Genomic DNA, 17,501 nt, shown 5'->3' with positions numbered 1-17,501 from the left:
TTCGGATAAGACCCCGCGTCACAGCGGATGTGGCACGATAAAGATCCCTCGCTGCTCAAAGCTTGAAAGGCCGTAGGCGCCGAGCATAGGCCTACATTTTGCAGCCCTTCGCCGGCAATGGTGACGTCTCCATATGGGTTGGTTAGTTGTATGTTTTGTTTATACTGGTAGTCCCACTCGAGAATTTTTCACTCATATGGAGACGTCACCATTGCCAATGAAGGGCTGCAAAGTTTAGGTCTATGCTCGGCACCTACGGCCTTTGAGCAGGGAGGGATCTTTATCGTGCCACACCTGCTGTGACACGGGACCTCGGTTTTTGTCGGTCTCATCCGAAGGACTGTCCCAGTTAGTCGCCTTTTACGACAAGCAAGGGGTACTAAGGACCTATTCTAACCCTGGTCTCCATGTGAGTAAAAAATTCTCGAGAGGGACGTTAAACAATATGAAATCAATCAATTCAGAGTATGACTATGTAATAAATACAAATCATTGTTTATGATTTTTCAAGGGGAAAATTTATGTACATGAATTTTCTCATTCAAGAAATCACGCAAGATTTTCAATAGAATACAAAGGCTATGTTGATGCTGTTAATCTGCATCAAGATTGCTGGCATGATTTCTTCCTTGATAAAAAAGTGAAGACAGTTATGAGTGATCTATCTCAAAAATCCTACAAAGAACACAAAAGCAAGAGCATGGCAAACACGGACTCCTGGACACACCGAAGGTGAGATCAAGCGCCTAGGAGGAGTAAGCATCCTCTGTTGACTGGTCACACCCACCATGGAACCTTTACATTGATCAAGTAAACGGAGTAATGAGTAGTCAAAATCAGTATGTAAAGAACGGTATGAAACACATGAAACAGCATTAGACCTAACGACAGGTTGTATTTGAAAATAAGATCGTTATAACGGCCCTGGAATTTACGAAATGGTGACTTTAAATGAGACTTTTAAAACCCCTGTAACATCAACATATTTGTCAATGATTGATTGGTTACGATTTTACGCCTTCTTGGCAATATTTCAGCCATTTTACGGCTGTTAACTAATTTGAATATGTTTGGCTGTGAGTGTTTGAGTTTCCCTGACGGTCCCTCGGTGAGCCTATTCTTTTTCGAAAATCAGGGAAACGGTCTTTTGCGTGCAAGGGGGTTGTGATTCTTACACGGGACGGACATAAAAGTTAAAAATACACAAACAGATAAAAATACAGATTATTTCGTGTAAATGAACAGTTGTATTATAAAAACATTGAAATTTTTCTGTAAAAATTGCATTCTTGTAAATATTGTATAATATAATCATTGTCAATATTTGTAAAAATTTATATTGATTGCACATTACCAAAAATGTCTATTCCGTATGGGCGTAAAATCACTGCATTCTAAAATAAAATGTGATATATGGTTAATGGACAGTCACAAGATATGCATTCAGGCTGAAGTTCTCTGTTTAGTTGGTAGAAATGAGTCAAATTTGAATGTCCGATGCGTATTCTTGAAATACACATGTAATCACTTCGTCCTGGCGTTTCATTACGATGTTACACGGTTTGTTCAATATAAACAAAAACGATATGTGTGCATAGTTCGTGATGTTCAGTATACGACACTTTGATTAGGATTTATTTGTTAAATCGTGAATAAATTATTTATTGTTGTTTTCTTTCTCTTTTTTTATGGATTGGAAGAGAATGACTTTCTCAGCAGTTCAATGGGAAATGATAACCATATCCATGGGTATACTGCATAAGTATTTCAGCTGGAAACAAAGAATCTTTGAGCAAGTTTGAAATGCGATCAATCATACTACAGTACTTACTTCAGTATTTTTTAAAACTCGAAATGGAATACTACTATATTACTAATAGATTTTGTAGACGGAATTTTAAATGATATATGCCAGCACACTGCCATCTGTTATCAGGTGACCTGGTTTGACGATATAGAAACATTAGTACTAACTGAAAACTTCTTGATTAAATAGTCATTTGACATCTCAAGTATTGCTAAAGGCCACATTATTATAAACAAAGATTTATCTTTGAATTGATAAGAAGTGTTGTGTAATATAAAAGCTTTGTTTGACCGCATTGCTGGTCGTAGTGGATATCAGAATGGCGTTGTTCCGACTTCTGATGGTCGTCTTTTCTGGTAAGTTGTGTAGTCTGTGATGATAGCTATACTTCATGTAAGATTCCTTAAAAGAATTGGATCAAATGGTGATTTATTGATGAATTGGTTATATTCAATTTTTATGTTTTCACGAGTGCTCAGATATCTATAAAATAATATAAATCTTTGTACTTCCCAATAAAATACCTATACATAGCAATGGTTCGAAAAAAAATTGTCATTTATATTTTATGATAGTTCATTTCTTGATTTAAACCTATTAAAGCAAGTGATTTTTTTTTTATAAATTGCGTAAGTATGAATGCCGAGAGGTAAATGACGCTCAATAGCTCAATACATGTATAAGAATGTCTACCCACCATGCGGTATTCTCATCATATGGTGTTAAAGAATTCTTCAGAGCTCATACTTTAAATGTAATGATTTGAAATTGTCTGAGGAACTTAAAATTTCCGTAGTTATCAGTCAGTTTGATGTTACAGCCATCATACGGACATGCCTGCTTTTCTCGAACATGATTGGTTGATTTAGATATAAGATGTCGATTTATGGTTGCCTCTAGAAGTTTTAAGTTGTGCTGGAGGAATTAGTGATGGCATGTATATACATGTATATAGTAGTAAAGATATAAAGAATGTTGAATTTGTAAAGACGAATAACTTATTTTCATCAATGCCTAATTCTCGGCTAGGCTGGTACTTATTTCACAACAACGTAATCTTTAAAAAGCGTTATATGTGTTTTCTGTTCTACAGTAACGGATTTCGTGGTGTCGCAAAATCGTGGTCTCCAACTCTCAGTGGTAACGGATGGTACCTACAGCATAAAGGTTAACAATAAAGTATGGTTAACTAGTGCACCAACTTACTTTATGGCAGACGGTTTGATGCACATCAATGGAAACCTTTCTCTGAAACAGTCGTCTGCGACAAGTGGTTATGACAAAATAGGGGAATGGCAGACGACAGATTTTTATTACACTGTCGGAAGTAGCAACATCACCGCCTCCATTAAAACATACCCATTTGAATTAGAGAACGATTTCATCGTGTTTTCACAGGTAATGTACTGAATCTCCAGTAATATTTACCCTTCAACTTTTGCTGATCAGTGAAATTCAAATTTAATTTTGAATTAATACTGATAGTATGCATGTACGTATTTAGACTTACCATAACGGTGCTCAGAGAACCAATCGCCCCGATGTAAACTCCGTGATCGGGAGATTTCCCGCCTTCAATGTCGGTAGTCAGGAAGCAAACGTCAACTTATATTACCTTGCTTATGGAGGGATCATGGTGGGGGACACTGGGAAAAGCATAGGCGTGTAAGTGACAATATGTAGCTTTCTATCTTATAAAGCATAGGCGTGTAAGTGACAATATGTAGCTTTCTATCTTATAAAGCATAGGCGTGAAAGTGACAATATGTAACTTTCTATCTTATAAAGCATAGGCGTGTAAGTGACAATATGTAACTTTCTATCTTTTAATGCATAGGCGTGTAACAATATGTAGCTTTCTATCGTACTTATCATAGGCTTGTAAGTGACAATATGTAGCTTTCTATCTTGTATCTTGCTTCTATAAAGCATGGGCGTGTTAAGTTAGCTTTCTATCTTACTTATAAAGCATGGGCGTGTAAGTGATAATATATAGCTTTATATCTTACTTATCATAGGCGCATAAGTTAGCTTTCTATCTTATTCATTATAGGCGTGTAAGTTAGCTTTCTATCTTATTTATCATAGGCATGTAAGTTAGCTTTCTATCTTATTCATCATAGGCATGTAAGTTAGTTTTCTATCTTACTTCTGTAGACCTGACCGTGTAAGTTAGCTTTCTATCTTATTTATTGTAGGCATGTAAGTTAGCTTTCTATATTATTTATTATAGGCGTGTAAGTTAGCTTTCTATATTATTTATTATAGGCTTGTAAGTTAGCTTTCTATTTTATTTATTATAGGCGTGTAAGTTAGCTTTCTATATTATTTATTATAGGCGTGTAAGTTAGCTTTCTATCTTATTTATTATAGGCATGTAAGTTAGCTTTCTATCTTATTTATTATAGGCATGTAAGTTAGCTTTCTATATTATTTATTATAGGCGTGTAAGTTAGCTTTCTATTTTATTTATCATAGGCGTGTAAGTTAGCTTTCTATCTTATTTATTATAGGCGTGTAAGTTAGCTTTCTATCTTGTTTATCATAGGCGTGTAAGTTAGCTTTCCATCTTATTTATTATAGGGGTGTAATTTAGCTTTCTATCTTATTTATCATAGGGGTGTAAGTTAGTTTTCTATCTTACTTCTGTAGACCTGACCGTTTTAGCGGTTTCAACATCTAACTTGGAATACAATACATGTACGAGGGAATTTCATTTACTAAACCATAACGTATACATGTGCATGCATTTCCCCAATTTATGTTTGAAAGCTATCTTCAGTAGTATTTATGTTAAGGAGTAATCTTACCTACTCTAAATTTAACAGACTATGCTATACCTTTTCAGGTGGAATACAACTAGTGTTTCTATGGCCTACGGAATATCAGGAGGGCCACTGGCCATTTTTGACAGAGATGGCAATACAGTGATTATTGCCCCGTTCTCTCAGTTCATGGCGTCGTCCGTTACGCATCCAGACTTTGATAAAAGCGTGGGATGGGGCGTTATGGGAGGAGTAAAACTGGTACCTCCTGGTTACCAGTGCGACACCATCCTATATTACGCGAAAGGAATTAACAAGGTATACATTAATGTTATAAACTAGCAATGTCGTAACGTTTTCTTACCCCCCCCCCCCCTTCCCCATGTATTTTAAAAATGAAATAGGATTAGACAGCAGGCTAGCTGTGTAGGTCTACTGAATGCCGGTTATCTTTTGTTTCAAAATGCTTTTCAGAAGACTGTAAACTCCAATACGAGTATTCTGAATTCATTTTTTTTTTAAATTTTCCCCAAAGGGGTTCTTTTTGGCCCTGTGTGTTCATGTGTAAATTTGTAATGTTAGAGGTGAATGAATTTTGGAATAGTCTATGGATAAAAACAGATGTAGACAAACAAAAATTGAAGGGTATCGGTGGATTCATCGGTGAATTGTTTCCATAGATAGACCGACAGAGAGATCAAATTTTACATGGAGATATATAGGAAAAATGTCTGATAAGTCATTAATATGCAAGCATCCCTAGGTAGTGCAGATTAAAGTTTCCTCAAATTTCAGCCCCCGGAAGTGAGATTGATCTACAATAGGGGATCAAAGTTTTAAATGGGTATGCATAGAAAGCTTTCCTCAAGAAAAGCAGGTTCGTGATTAGTCATATTAATATGCAAACATCCTCGGGTAGTACAGATTCAAGTTTCTTTGAGTTGTGGACCCGGGGCAGGTTGGAGCCACGGCAGGGACTAGGTTTTACATGAAACATATAGGAAAATATCTTTAAAATTCTTCATGTCGACAACAGTAGGGCCAGGATTAGTCATCATATGTAAGCATCTAGTTCAAATTCAATTTTGTTCAAATCAGGGGCAGGGTGAGGCCACGATAGGAGATTTTTTATATGGGGACATACAGAAAATCAATTAAGGTAGGTAAATCCTATTAGAAATTTCTGTCAATCAAATTTTTTTTCCATTTAAATAACTTTAACAACTCATAAACTAACTAAAAAACCCATATTAGACATACCTTTGCAGGTTTATTTTTATACTATGTGCTACAGAGCATATATACCCCCAAATGCAAAAGCCAAATTTTAACACAAGAATGCATGATCTCATGTTTTATTAAAAATATGCACCAAAGCACATCATATTAAGCTATAATATATAAAAACCAATAGCTATTCATTTATTGAGAGAATTTTTAAAGATATTCAATTGAAAACATACACAATTGCTGTTTAATCTGCTCACATCCTTCAGAAAAAAATCACAGAATATCGCAATTTTGAAAAATTCTCAAAATCTAAATTGTTTACATGCCAGTTTTTCTTTAAAAATATTTAGAATTATATCTAAGGTTAACAAAAAAACATATTTTACCATAGTTGACCAGAGATATTTTGCAAAATGGTCTCTTGAATACGCAAACCCCCATTTGTGAATTTAAGTTTTACAATTATTCTTTGCACACTTTGAAAATAGTAAATTGTAACAGCAAATACAATCTTAAAATCAAGATTAACAGAATATGACAATATATATATATGTAAAACATACTGAAAATTTTGTCCTACCAGACAATTAGAACACAAGGAGGGAGATGGGGGGGGGGCGCACCCCCTCCCCTTCCTTTTTCTCACATTTTTTTTTGGTGTGTGTGTTATTCTTTTTTTGTTTGGCTATCAATCATATCATACTTAAAAATACCTACATGCTATCTCATACTTATAGAAAAAATAAATATAATGTAACATATGTGTAGATTCTAGCAACTACAGCTCATGTACAAATAATTTTGTTTCTTGAAAGTACTTGCGAAGAAGAGTTCAAATATTCAACAACTTTGCTGATGATTTTCTGAGGATTTATAATTCTGGGTTTCTTTGAACCAAACACAAACTCACTAAAAACAGTTTGAATTCCACTGTGAGGGTCACGCCTATGTATGATTTTTAACTTGTTCAGGCTTAGATTGCAACCTATGAGCCTTTTAGAGATCAATGTAGATATTACATTGCTTTGTACCATTGGAGCTAGTGAGGACTTGATACTATAATAATTTATGGTAAATATATCTAAGATTCACATTTGAATGCTAAATTTGACTCGTACAGTTCTCGTAAACTACAAACATCAGACAAAGAAGTTATAACTGGAACTTTCTAGTCGGTGTTTAAAATTTAAAACCGGATACGTAAAAGCACGGACTTTCCTTAAGACAACTTTTTTCAACAATAGCAGGGCCACATTGAATCACATCAAAATGCAAACTTTCTTAAATTGTGTGGATTCTCCAGAATATTAAGATCATGTTAGTCATATCAGTATTGGAGACATACTCGTGTTGTGCGAATTCATTTGTGAAAGGTGAAGACAACGAACAGTGATCAATCCCACAACTCCCACAAGCAATACAAAATAGAGTTTGGCAAACACGTACCCCTGGACACACCAGAGGTGGGATCAGGTGCCCAGGAGGAGTAAGCATCCATTGTCGACCGGTCACGCCCGCCGTGAGCCCTATATCTTGATTAGGTAAACGGAGTTATCCGTAGTCAAAATCAGTGTGCCAAGAATGGCCTAACAATCGGTATGAAACACGTCAGACAGCAGTTGACCCAATGAGAGGTTGTATTGGCAAACTAGATCGTTATAACGACCATAAAATTTGCGAAATGCTGACTTTAAACGAGACTGTTAAAACCCCTGCACCATCAACTTGTTTGTCAGTAGCCTGCCTCGATTTAGAAACTGACCATGCGCATAACAAGGTCTTGCGTATCATTCATTACAACATTTTATTACTGTTGATGAAATACGTAACGTATAAATATTGAAAGCACAGATGCATGTGAGCACCGACAAGACCTGTTTAAACCATCCTTGTGCTGTCTAACGTAGCCTGACACAGACCTAAGTAATCATTGTTTTTCTTTCTTTTCTTTTTTTTTTTTTTTAGCATTTGTGCTTTAGTCGTAAAATTTAAAAGATATCTTCCAGCATATTCCTACTAACAAATACCGGGTAGTTGACACTTTAATTTCTCCGGGCGACAATTGTTGTAAACATCAATGTTTTGTTTCATGATAATTTAAGTATATATCGGTATCTTGATAGGCTTTTGAAGGTTGGGGGCGACTGATGAAGAAGTGGTATGGCCGAACGGACGAGTTTGTGAGGACAGATCTCACCATTAGTCACCTTGGATACTGGACAGACAATGGTATTTGTGAAAAAAAGTTTCAACATATATATATATATGTATATATATATATATATATATATATATATGGGTCAAATGCTGTCTGACATGTTTCATACCGATTGTTAAGCCGTTCTTGGCACACTGATTTTGACTGCGGATATCTCCGTTTACCTGATCAGGATATGGGGCTCACGGCGGGTGTGACCGGTGAACAGGGGATGCTTACTCCTCCTAGGCACCTGATCCCACCTCTGGTGTGTCCAGGGGTCCGTGTTTGCCCAACTATCTATTTTGTATTGCTTGTAGGAGTTATGAGATTGATCACTGTTCGTTATCTTCACCTTGCATATATATATATATATATATATATATATATATATATATATATATATATATTCTTGAACTTCCTCAACAAATTTAGGAACATTGTTTTAAATGTGTTATCCTTTTTTTTGGTTGTAGATATAATGATTTTGTTAATGTGTTTATGTCGCACAATAAAATCATTAGTGTAATATGGGAGACGTTGTTTTTAGAGATAAAATTGATATCACATTGCAAATTCTAATTGCAAATTTTAGTAGAATAATCGTCATAATTTCACATCCTGTTTTTGACAACTGTATCCATCTACAGGTGCCTATTACTATTACTTGACTGAACAAAACAAGACATATGAGGATACTATGCTGGATGTCAAGAAATACGCAGACAGCCAAAACATTCCTTACAGGTTGGTCATCCTTTAGTTTGACGCGTCAAGAGTAAAAAATTTAGTTGATACATGTAGTGTTTTCTTTGATTTGAAATAATTTGCAGGAATGCATGTTATGTAGAAACTACTCAGATTGAGTGGCTTTCAATATAAAGAATCAAACACGATTTGATAAAAGGTGAAGATAACAAACAGTGATCAATCTCATATCTCCTATAAGCAATACAAAATAAAGAGTTGGGCTAACACGGATCCCTGGATATACCAGAGGTGGGATCAGGTGCCTAGGAGGAGTAAGCATCCCCTGTCAACCGGCCACACCGGCCGTGAGCCCTATATCTTGATCAGGTAAATGGAGTTATCCGTAGTCAAAATCAGTGTGCCAAAAATGACCCAACAATCGGTATGAAACACGTTAGACAGCATTTGACCCAATGACGGTTGTATTGACAAACTAGATTGTTATAACGACCATAGAATTTGCGAAATGCTGACTGTAAACAAGACTGTTTAAAACTCCTGCACCATCAACATGCTTGTCAGTAGCCTGCCTCGATTTAAAAACTGATCATACACAGAACAAGTTCTTGCGTATCGAATCAGTTGAGAGACATAAACACCATATGCAGGTGATAATGGAACATTGATACACAAATATGGGAAGTTGACGATGGAGAAGCTGAAATCATCCTGTTTGTCTTAAAATTGAATTGTTAGTTTGCCGTTAATATCTATTTCCAACAAAATATCTAAGTATGAAGCAGAAGTGGACGACTCTGTGGTGTCCATTATTTCGAGTTCACAGGGATATATCGAATCGAGATATGAATGAAAATTAATATTGTTAATAGATGATACGTCGTCGATATATCTAAATGTAAAATTGAAGGGCACAGCAAGAGAGTTTATCTTCTCACGTTGAAGATATGAATAAATTCTGCTTCATAAGAATATAAAAACAGGTCAGCTAACAAAGGAGCACAATTCGTGCCCATGGTAAATTCTAACAGACTGTTGGAAATACTGATTACCAAAGACCACGGAGATATATTTTTTATTTAAACTTCAGAGTACTTGTGCGTGGAATCAGAGTGGAGTTTAACAAAGTAATTTTTTGGATGACTGATCAATATATATGAATATTTGCGTTTTCCATTTTTGTTGAGGAAGCAACTGTCTATGATGTCAAAAAGCCTAGTCGATAATTTATAGTGAGAAATAGTCTGTAAAATGTTGAAAAGTCGTACGTTTTGATGTTGTTGATTTGAAAAAAGTTTTGCGTTTTCAAATTTATTAAAAGTTCTGAAATTATTTTGTTTCAGATACTTCCAGTTCGATTCCTGGTGGTACTATAAAGGGGAAGGAAATGGGGTCAAAGATTGGGATTCTCGGCCTGATGTATTCCCTCACGGCCTCAAGTGAGTTATTAGTGTTAGTCTCTCTCTCTCTCTCTCTCTCTCTCTCTCTCTCTCATACGTGTAATAAGTTATCCTCTATATTTTTACAGTGCTCTTATTCATCAACTTGGTTTACCTGTTGCTTTACATAACCGATTCTGGTAAGAATGTTGAACACAATTCAATTTTACACATGTATTAAGACTGGGATATTCTTAGAATCTTATCTTTAAAGCCCTGAAAATGTCACTCTTTTGTTACACACAGGGCCAAAGATACAGTGTATGCAGTCCAAAACAGAGGGAGGTACTTGTTTGAGATTGACAGAGATGCAAATGTTTCAGCTCCTTTAACTCAGGTGAGACATATATACAAATATATGTATTCATATTTCGTAACATTCCAAAAAGTATATTTACCGCTGGTATTAATGTAGATAAATTAAATATCATTCTTAATTCAGGACTAACACAATTACTAACACCATGAAACAAGTAGTAAGGATGAAAGAGAAATCAGGCATTTTCTGATATTTCTGCTAATGTTACAGTATCTTATTCGAGTTTTAATTGCTAACTTTTATGATATACGTAAAGGATGTAAGCCAAAAACTGTCCATTCTTTGAGAGAATCAGTTCTCTCTCACAGAATGGACAGTTTGAGGCTTATATCCTACTTAAAACATTACATGTTTTGTTCTGAGAATGGACAGGCTCAGGTAAACCCATTGACAATAATAATTATGAATAAAGCTACTTTTTTAATAGTATGACAATATAACCAGTCTTGCGTAGAAGTATTTTTCTTTTGTTTACTAACAGGACAGTGTCAGGTAAGTAATCAGGGGTATCTTGTACTGTGGGTTCTATATTCATTCTCTCTGTAGTACTAAGCCATATCAACACGTCGTCCTCTGATGGGGAAAACATTTTCATTGCACAATGAAAATTCAAGGATTTTAATGAAAGTACTGCGAATATTATCTTAATGAGTTTTATATTCTGGATATGAAGGATGGGGAATTTGTGGAGCCAAATTTTGATCTGAAAAGCATTGTGTTTTCAAATATATTGGATGAGGAAATAATTAACGCCAGCCAAAAGAACTTAACATGTCTATCTCGTGAAATGAAATGAAATTATTCATGAAAGCGGAAATAATAATTCAGAATTAGGATATGCTAGTAAAGAAAACATATGAAAACGTCGAGAAGAAGTTTCGGAATGTGCCTCTGGATCCAGCAAATTCAAATACAGCATGGGAATGTCTTTCAAAATTAAGTTTTTATGCGATAAATTATGGCCAATGGAATGAAAAAGAATTACGAATCTTAAAGTTGGAGCAGAGGGGAAATATTGTTTTAAGTGTTTCAGTGATTTTTCCGATATCTGTGTTGATTCTTACTTTTGAGGAATTTAAAATTAAATTTGTATCTCTTTGACAAATGTATTGTCTTTCTCTTATTTTCAGCCTACCTGTAGACGTCTAATAATAAGTTATTGGGTTTACCTGGCACTGTCCAATAAGTTGACAATTACTGTCCATTGTTTTTAAGAACGGACAGTATCTTTCCTTTTTAAAATTAATGGACAGCAATTGTCAACTTAATGGACACCTACAGGTAACCTTTTGATTACAAGTGGATTTTCTTCTATATAAAAGCCTAAAAAGACAAAAGACTGCGTAACAAAAATGTTTTAATGACATAGAAATTGATCGTTATCTTTTGAGGATCAGCGATTAATACAGTTATTATTTATTTAACAGAATTTCTGGAATTACTTGTTAGGACATGCAAAAGAAGATTGGGATTTAGTTCTTTACGAACAGGTAAAGTACCAGAGTACAAAAAGAAGAGATCTAAAATGATTAAAATGTCCGTTTATTACTGAACTGGTGAAAAATACGAATCAATACCTATTGAAAATATGGAGTTATCGATTAATTTACGAACACCAGAGTCTCGGTTCACCTCCAAATATTTAATACGAAATTACAATATTATTACGTCAATTTGTTGCTTAATGACTTTAGTGTTTCTTGTTTCAATTTGTAATTGCAATCAAATTCGTTTGTAAGGAACTTGGTTATCGGTTAGAAAGAATAATTTAAAAAAAAAACCTTCCTACATCCTTCATAAATCTTTGTAAGAAAAATGCAGGTTTAAGGGTCATCATTGCAAGTAATTATAAGGATGTGAAATTTCGTTCCCTGTCATTAAGTTCGTGATACATGAAAAGGTGAAGATAACGAACAGTGATCAATCTCATAACTCCTATAAGGAATACAAAATTAAGAGTTGAGCAAACACGGAACCCTGGATATACCAGAGGTGGGATCAGGCGCCTTGGATGATCGTGTAAGCATCCCGTGTCGACCGGTCACACCCGCCGTGAGCCCTATAAACGGAGCAATAAGTGTAAGATCAATGTTTCGATCTCAGTCTCAATGTCAACTTATCCTAAACCCATGTATAATAATATGAATGCATTTATCAACAATAAATCAAAACTAGTATGAATATATACCTGTAAGTTTTTTAATGTAGATGTTTCAAAGAATTCGGTATATTTCAGTTTTATGTACACATTATATAAATTAAGGTCGTTCTCTACACACTGACTTTGACAACGGATTACTCCGTTTACCCGATCGAGATATAGGGAATCTTCAAATCTTTTCCTTGTAAATCTAAGTAATGCCCATGTTAGCTACGGTCTCAAATATATATTTCAAACTTTCTTCGTAGGACTGGCTGAACGTAGAGTTTGCAGGACTCCCATCCTTCTTGAACGGAATAAGTTTAGGGAAATTGTGGCTTCAACAAATGGCTGATGCAGCAAAATTACTGCAAATACCGATACAGTACTGCATGTCAAATCCTAGACATGCCATGATGGCGTTAGAACTGAATGTAGTTACTCAGGTGAGTAAACCAAAATGTATAGCTACTGATCAAACTTATCTGAAAGATGATTGTTGACAATGTCGTGACAACCGAATCAGCTACCTACTTTTTTCCACTGCTACAAAAATTTCTCGGTTTTGTACATATATTATGGTTGATACATGCAAGATATAGGATACCTCGGGAATTGTTTTCCAACAACATCCACTACATAGGTAATGCTAGCTTCTTTTCTACTACGGAGATGTTTTGATGTGTACAGAGTTAATTTCTTTAAGAAACATACTGATATTGCATATGACATGAAGGTACAAAACATATAGTAACAATGAATTTGTAGACAATCAAATTCATTAGAAATTTAATACCAGGGGCGGACCATGGTAGAATATAAAAAATCAAGGTATCAATATCTTTTGAAAATTAGAATCTTCAATCAGCCCTTGGTTACCGTATATCAGCACACAAGCTCTGCCAATATTACTTCTGTGCCTTCAGTCGAGTACGCAACATGGAAGAACTGACATACAAAATACTCGAAATACGTGATCGGTCATCTCACTGGTTTCTCGTTATACGAAATCATTACTAGTTTATTATATTACCAATTCGTTCGCCCGCTTGTCGTTCCGTCTCTCTGGATGAAGACATTGTTGTTTACTGTATCATAATATAAACTGAAGAAAATTACAATTGTGTTTTTGGAACTTGTAGTTATTCTCAACTTTGTGTTTGCAAACCGGTTTGAATTTTTAGGCCAGAGTGAGTGGTGATTACCACCCAGGACGCGACCAGTGGCGGATCGGCGTCTCCTCAATGTTTGCTGATGCGATTGGAATTCGTCCTTATAAGGATACATTCTGGACTACAACGACCCAGCCCGGAAACAGTTATAGTCAGTGATTACATGTGCTACTGAATGACAACCACATACTTGATTTGTAGTACTAATATTTCCACCACATAATTTACGGTTATTCACCACTATTCGTTTCCCACAGAAAGCTCTGAGCCATATCCTGGTCTAAATGCTGTGGTATCAACCTTGAGCACAGGACCAGTTGGACCTGGTGACATGGTAGGCGGTACCAATGTTTCGCTTCTCATGAGGTAAATAAGTTTTACATACCACTAGTTCAAATGCTGTTATTATCAGTTAAATATCCTTTTCTTCATTAAATATCTTTATACTATCGGTATCCCTCATTCTTAGGTATCAATAATTTGTGTTTTACAATATGTTCTGTTCATCAAGATGTTGCAACACAGATGGAAGGATTTTGAAACCATCAAAACCAGCGACTGCAATAGATCGTCAGATGATTCTGGTAATATTATTCAGATATTTGTTTACCCTTGTATCTTATAGAATGTAAGAAATATTTAAACAAAGAAATACGATGAAAACAGTTTGAAAATGTGTTATATTTGATTTGGTTTCTTTAGACTGCTACCAAAGTGACAAACAACATGGAAGTCTGGAGTACGTACTCAGAAATGACGGTAGAGAACCAATTGAAATATTTTGGAACAGTTCTTGGGGTTGATACAATTCCGCACTTCAAAGTGATGAAAACAGATCTAGATTTCGTGGTATGGTTAAACACTATATACTATAGTCTCCCCAGATCGATTCCTTTATAGAGATATTTTAAACATTTGAACAGTGAAATGTTGATGGAATATATGTAATCAGAATCTTCCCGTCGTGTAGACTGTTAAATGGTTTTGAAGCGATCAAACATACAGTAAAGCATGGTTATATCAAACACGCTTATAATGAAGTCACGCTTACAAGGAAATGATTTCCATTCCACTCCCTGTGATTTTGAAACATATCAATAATTCATTGGATATAGCAAATTACGTTTATAACGAATCAAAATTGTTCATCCCCAGCACTTCGCTACAAGCATGCTTTACTGTATTTGTATCTTCTGTTGCATAACTTGTTTTGTAGTTTTTGAATATATCTAGGATACCCTGATATTCTTGGCTTGCTCACGATTACTAGCATCATATTTTCTACAGAAGAATGCTAATGATGTCCATGTCACAAATTATGCAGAATTATGTTTGTAATTTCTAGATGAATAACCCCCATGACGAGTATATGGTGTATGAATACCGCTCCCCACAGATAATCAAGTCATTTACACCAACTTTGGCGATGGAAAATTGCACCAGGGCAGACTTCTGCTTATTTCACTTCATTCCAAGGATATCATTTGGGTAAGATACACTTCATGTAGTGTGTATGTATATGTCATTTTTATGAAGAGGAACCAGACAAACGTATCAAAAATTTATAAAGAGGAACAAAGTAAGTATATTTATAATGAGAACCAGACAAGCATATTCATAAAAGAAACCAGAAATCCTTTTTTAGAATGAGAAACCAGACAAGTATTAATTATCTACTAACAAAAATTTTCATTTGGTGCAAAAACTGATGAAAATATCTGAAATCTTTTGTAAGGAAAATTAGACAGAAACTTAATAGAAAAAAAACATGGCATTAAATTATTTTATAAACACACAACATTACTATCTGTATGTACCAGTGAGCTCCACTTGAAAAGAGTTTTGACTTTTGATAGCATCCATTCATTGTTCTTGCTTGGAGAGACATCAAAATGGATACCAGTTTCTCAGCAGCGAATTAGTGCCATTACTCCAATTCAGGATACAGACGTTGTGTTAACTGTGGAGGGCGTTCAGGGTGAATCTGTCGTCATTTCCTACCTCCTGGACGGAATTTCTCAGACTGTTACTTGTAATTTCAAAGTCACTTCTTCTCTATTGTTATCCATTATCAATAAAACTTGTTAGCGACTGTATGCGACATATACTAACATACATGTACTTTGAAATATATGATGAATAAAGATTGCAGAACTGAACGAAAGTTATTCGTGTTTTCAGATCTTTATTTGCAGTCGTAGCATATCCAGTCCATGAACAAGAAGTTGAAAGCCAATGAATTTTATGTTTTGCTGTACAAACTCCCGAAAAATATCATTTGTTGCTGTCGTGTACACAGGTAGATATTATGTGTTGTTGTCGTGTACACGGGTAAGTATCATTTGTTGTTGTCGTGTACACGGGTAGAAATAATTTGTTGTTGTCGTGTACACGGGTAGATATTATTTGTTGTTGTCGTGTACACGGGTAAGTATCATTTGTTGTCGTGTACACGGGTAGATATAATTTGTTGTCGTGTACACGGGTAAGTATCATTTGTTGTTGTCGTGTACACGGGTATCATTTGTTGTTGTCGTGTACACGGGTAAGTATCATTTGTTGTTGTCGTGTACACGGGTAAGTATCATTTGTTGTTGTCGTGTACACGGGTTATGAGTAGCCTGTAACTATTGTTATCTTGGTTTGTATGCTTTTGTTAATGCACCAGAGAGAAGTATCCTACCGAGGTTACAGATGATGTGTTATCGGACGTCAATCGTGTAATAGCCTGAAACCTCCCATATAAACTTATTCATGCATATGCAAGGTGAAGATAACGAACAGTGATCAATCTCATAACTCCTACAAGCAATACAAAATAGATAGTTGGGCAAACACGGACCCCTGGACACACCAGAGGTGGGATCAGGTGCCTAGGAGGAGTAAGCATCCCCTGTTGACCGGTCACACCCGCCGTGAGCCCCATATCCTGATCAGGTAAACGGAGTTATCCTCAGTCAAATCAGTGTGCCAAGAACGGCTTAACAATCGGTATGAAACACGTCAGACAGCATTTGACCCAATGCGAGGTTGTATTGACGAACTAGATCGTTATAACGACCATAGAATTTGCGAAATGCTGACTTCAATGGAGACTGTTGAAATCCCTGTACCATCAACTTGTTTGTCAGTAGCTTACCTCGATTTAAAAACTGACTATACCCAGAACAAGCTCTTGCATAACATGGAATGTTGATGATATTGATTGATGTAACTTTTTATGCTAATGTCTTTCAATAGTTCGCCAATATTGATAACTAAGACACAACCTAACTAATGGTCTATAGGTGGGGGTTACAAGGGCTGCAACTCCCTTTCGTGATTGAACTTCTTTTTTTTTTTCTAAAGAGACCATTTTGAGGTCTTCATCCCTTCTTTTTTGGAAGGAAATGGCATAAACTTGGGTTGCAACCTCCTCTGTGAAGATTTTCATAATGCGCCCCTTGGAACACTTCATGCATTGCACACTTTGAAGTAAAATCATTGTAATGTCTCTTGCATGCATTTACATTTATTTCTGATTTCATTTCTACATTTCAAATAATATCGTAATATTAATATAAGTTTATATGGCAATCAAGTTGTGTTTTAATGTCAGAATTTGCATGACAAAAGAAGAATCAGTGAATATTATAAGTCGTTCCTCTTGTCTTCAGATGTTTTATGTGCTCCAAAATTCAAATAACTTACTACTACTACTACTACTATCCGATATTCTGTTAGC

At 35.4% G+C, this 17,501-nt stretch overlaps 1 protein-coding gene across 1 annotated transcript; it reads left to right on the top strand.

Annotated features, from left to right (window-relative positions):
* The first annotated feature begins 1,975 nt into the window (after positions 1–1,975).
* Positions 1,976–15,941, top strand: LOC125678812 (uncharacterized). The gene is made up of 17 exons (XM_056153998.1): positions 1,976–2,163; positions 2,901–3,205; positions 3,312–3,472; positions 4,656–4,890; positions 7,926–8,031; positions 8,650–8,746; positions 10,051–10,146; positions 10,236–10,286; positions 10,393–10,483; positions 11,893–11,955; positions 12,875–13,051; positions 13,790–13,928; positions 14,035–14,143; positions 14,289–14,361; positions 14,480–14,626; positions 15,123–15,265; positions 15,634–15,941. The coding sequence occupies exons 1-17, from the start codon at positions 2,127–2,129 to the stop codon at positions 15,863–15,865; spliced, it is 2,262 nt and encodes a 753-aa protein (XP_056009973.1). The 5' UTR covers positions 1,976–2,126; the 3' UTR covers positions 15,866–15,941.
* Positions 15,942–17,501: the final 1,560 nt, after the last annotated feature.

This window comes from Ostrea edulis, chromosome 2 (assembly GCF_947568905.1).
Source record: "Ostrea edulis chromosome 2, xbOstEdul1.1, whole genome shotgun sequence".
Classification (NCBI taxonomy): domain Eukaryota; kingdom Metazoa; phylum Mollusca; class Bivalvia; order Ostreida; family Ostreidae; genus Ostrea; species Ostrea edulis.
This window is presented reverse-complemented; position numbering and strand designations above follow the sequence as displayed.

Excerpts from the sequence above, each read along its gene's own strand:
- LOC125678812 (XM_056153998.1), top strand. The coding sequence starts at position 2,127 with ATGGCGTTGTTCCGACTTCTGATGGTCGTCTTTTCTG. Across the intron at positions 13,052-13,789 it reads AACTGAATGTAGTTACTCAG|GCCAGAGTGAGTGGTGATTA; the intron begins GTGAGTAAACCA and ends TTGAATTTTTAG. Across the intron at positions 15,266-15,633 it reads ATTCCAAGGATATCATTTGG|CATCCATTCATTGTTCTTGC; the intron begins GTAAGATACACT and ends GACTTTTGATAG.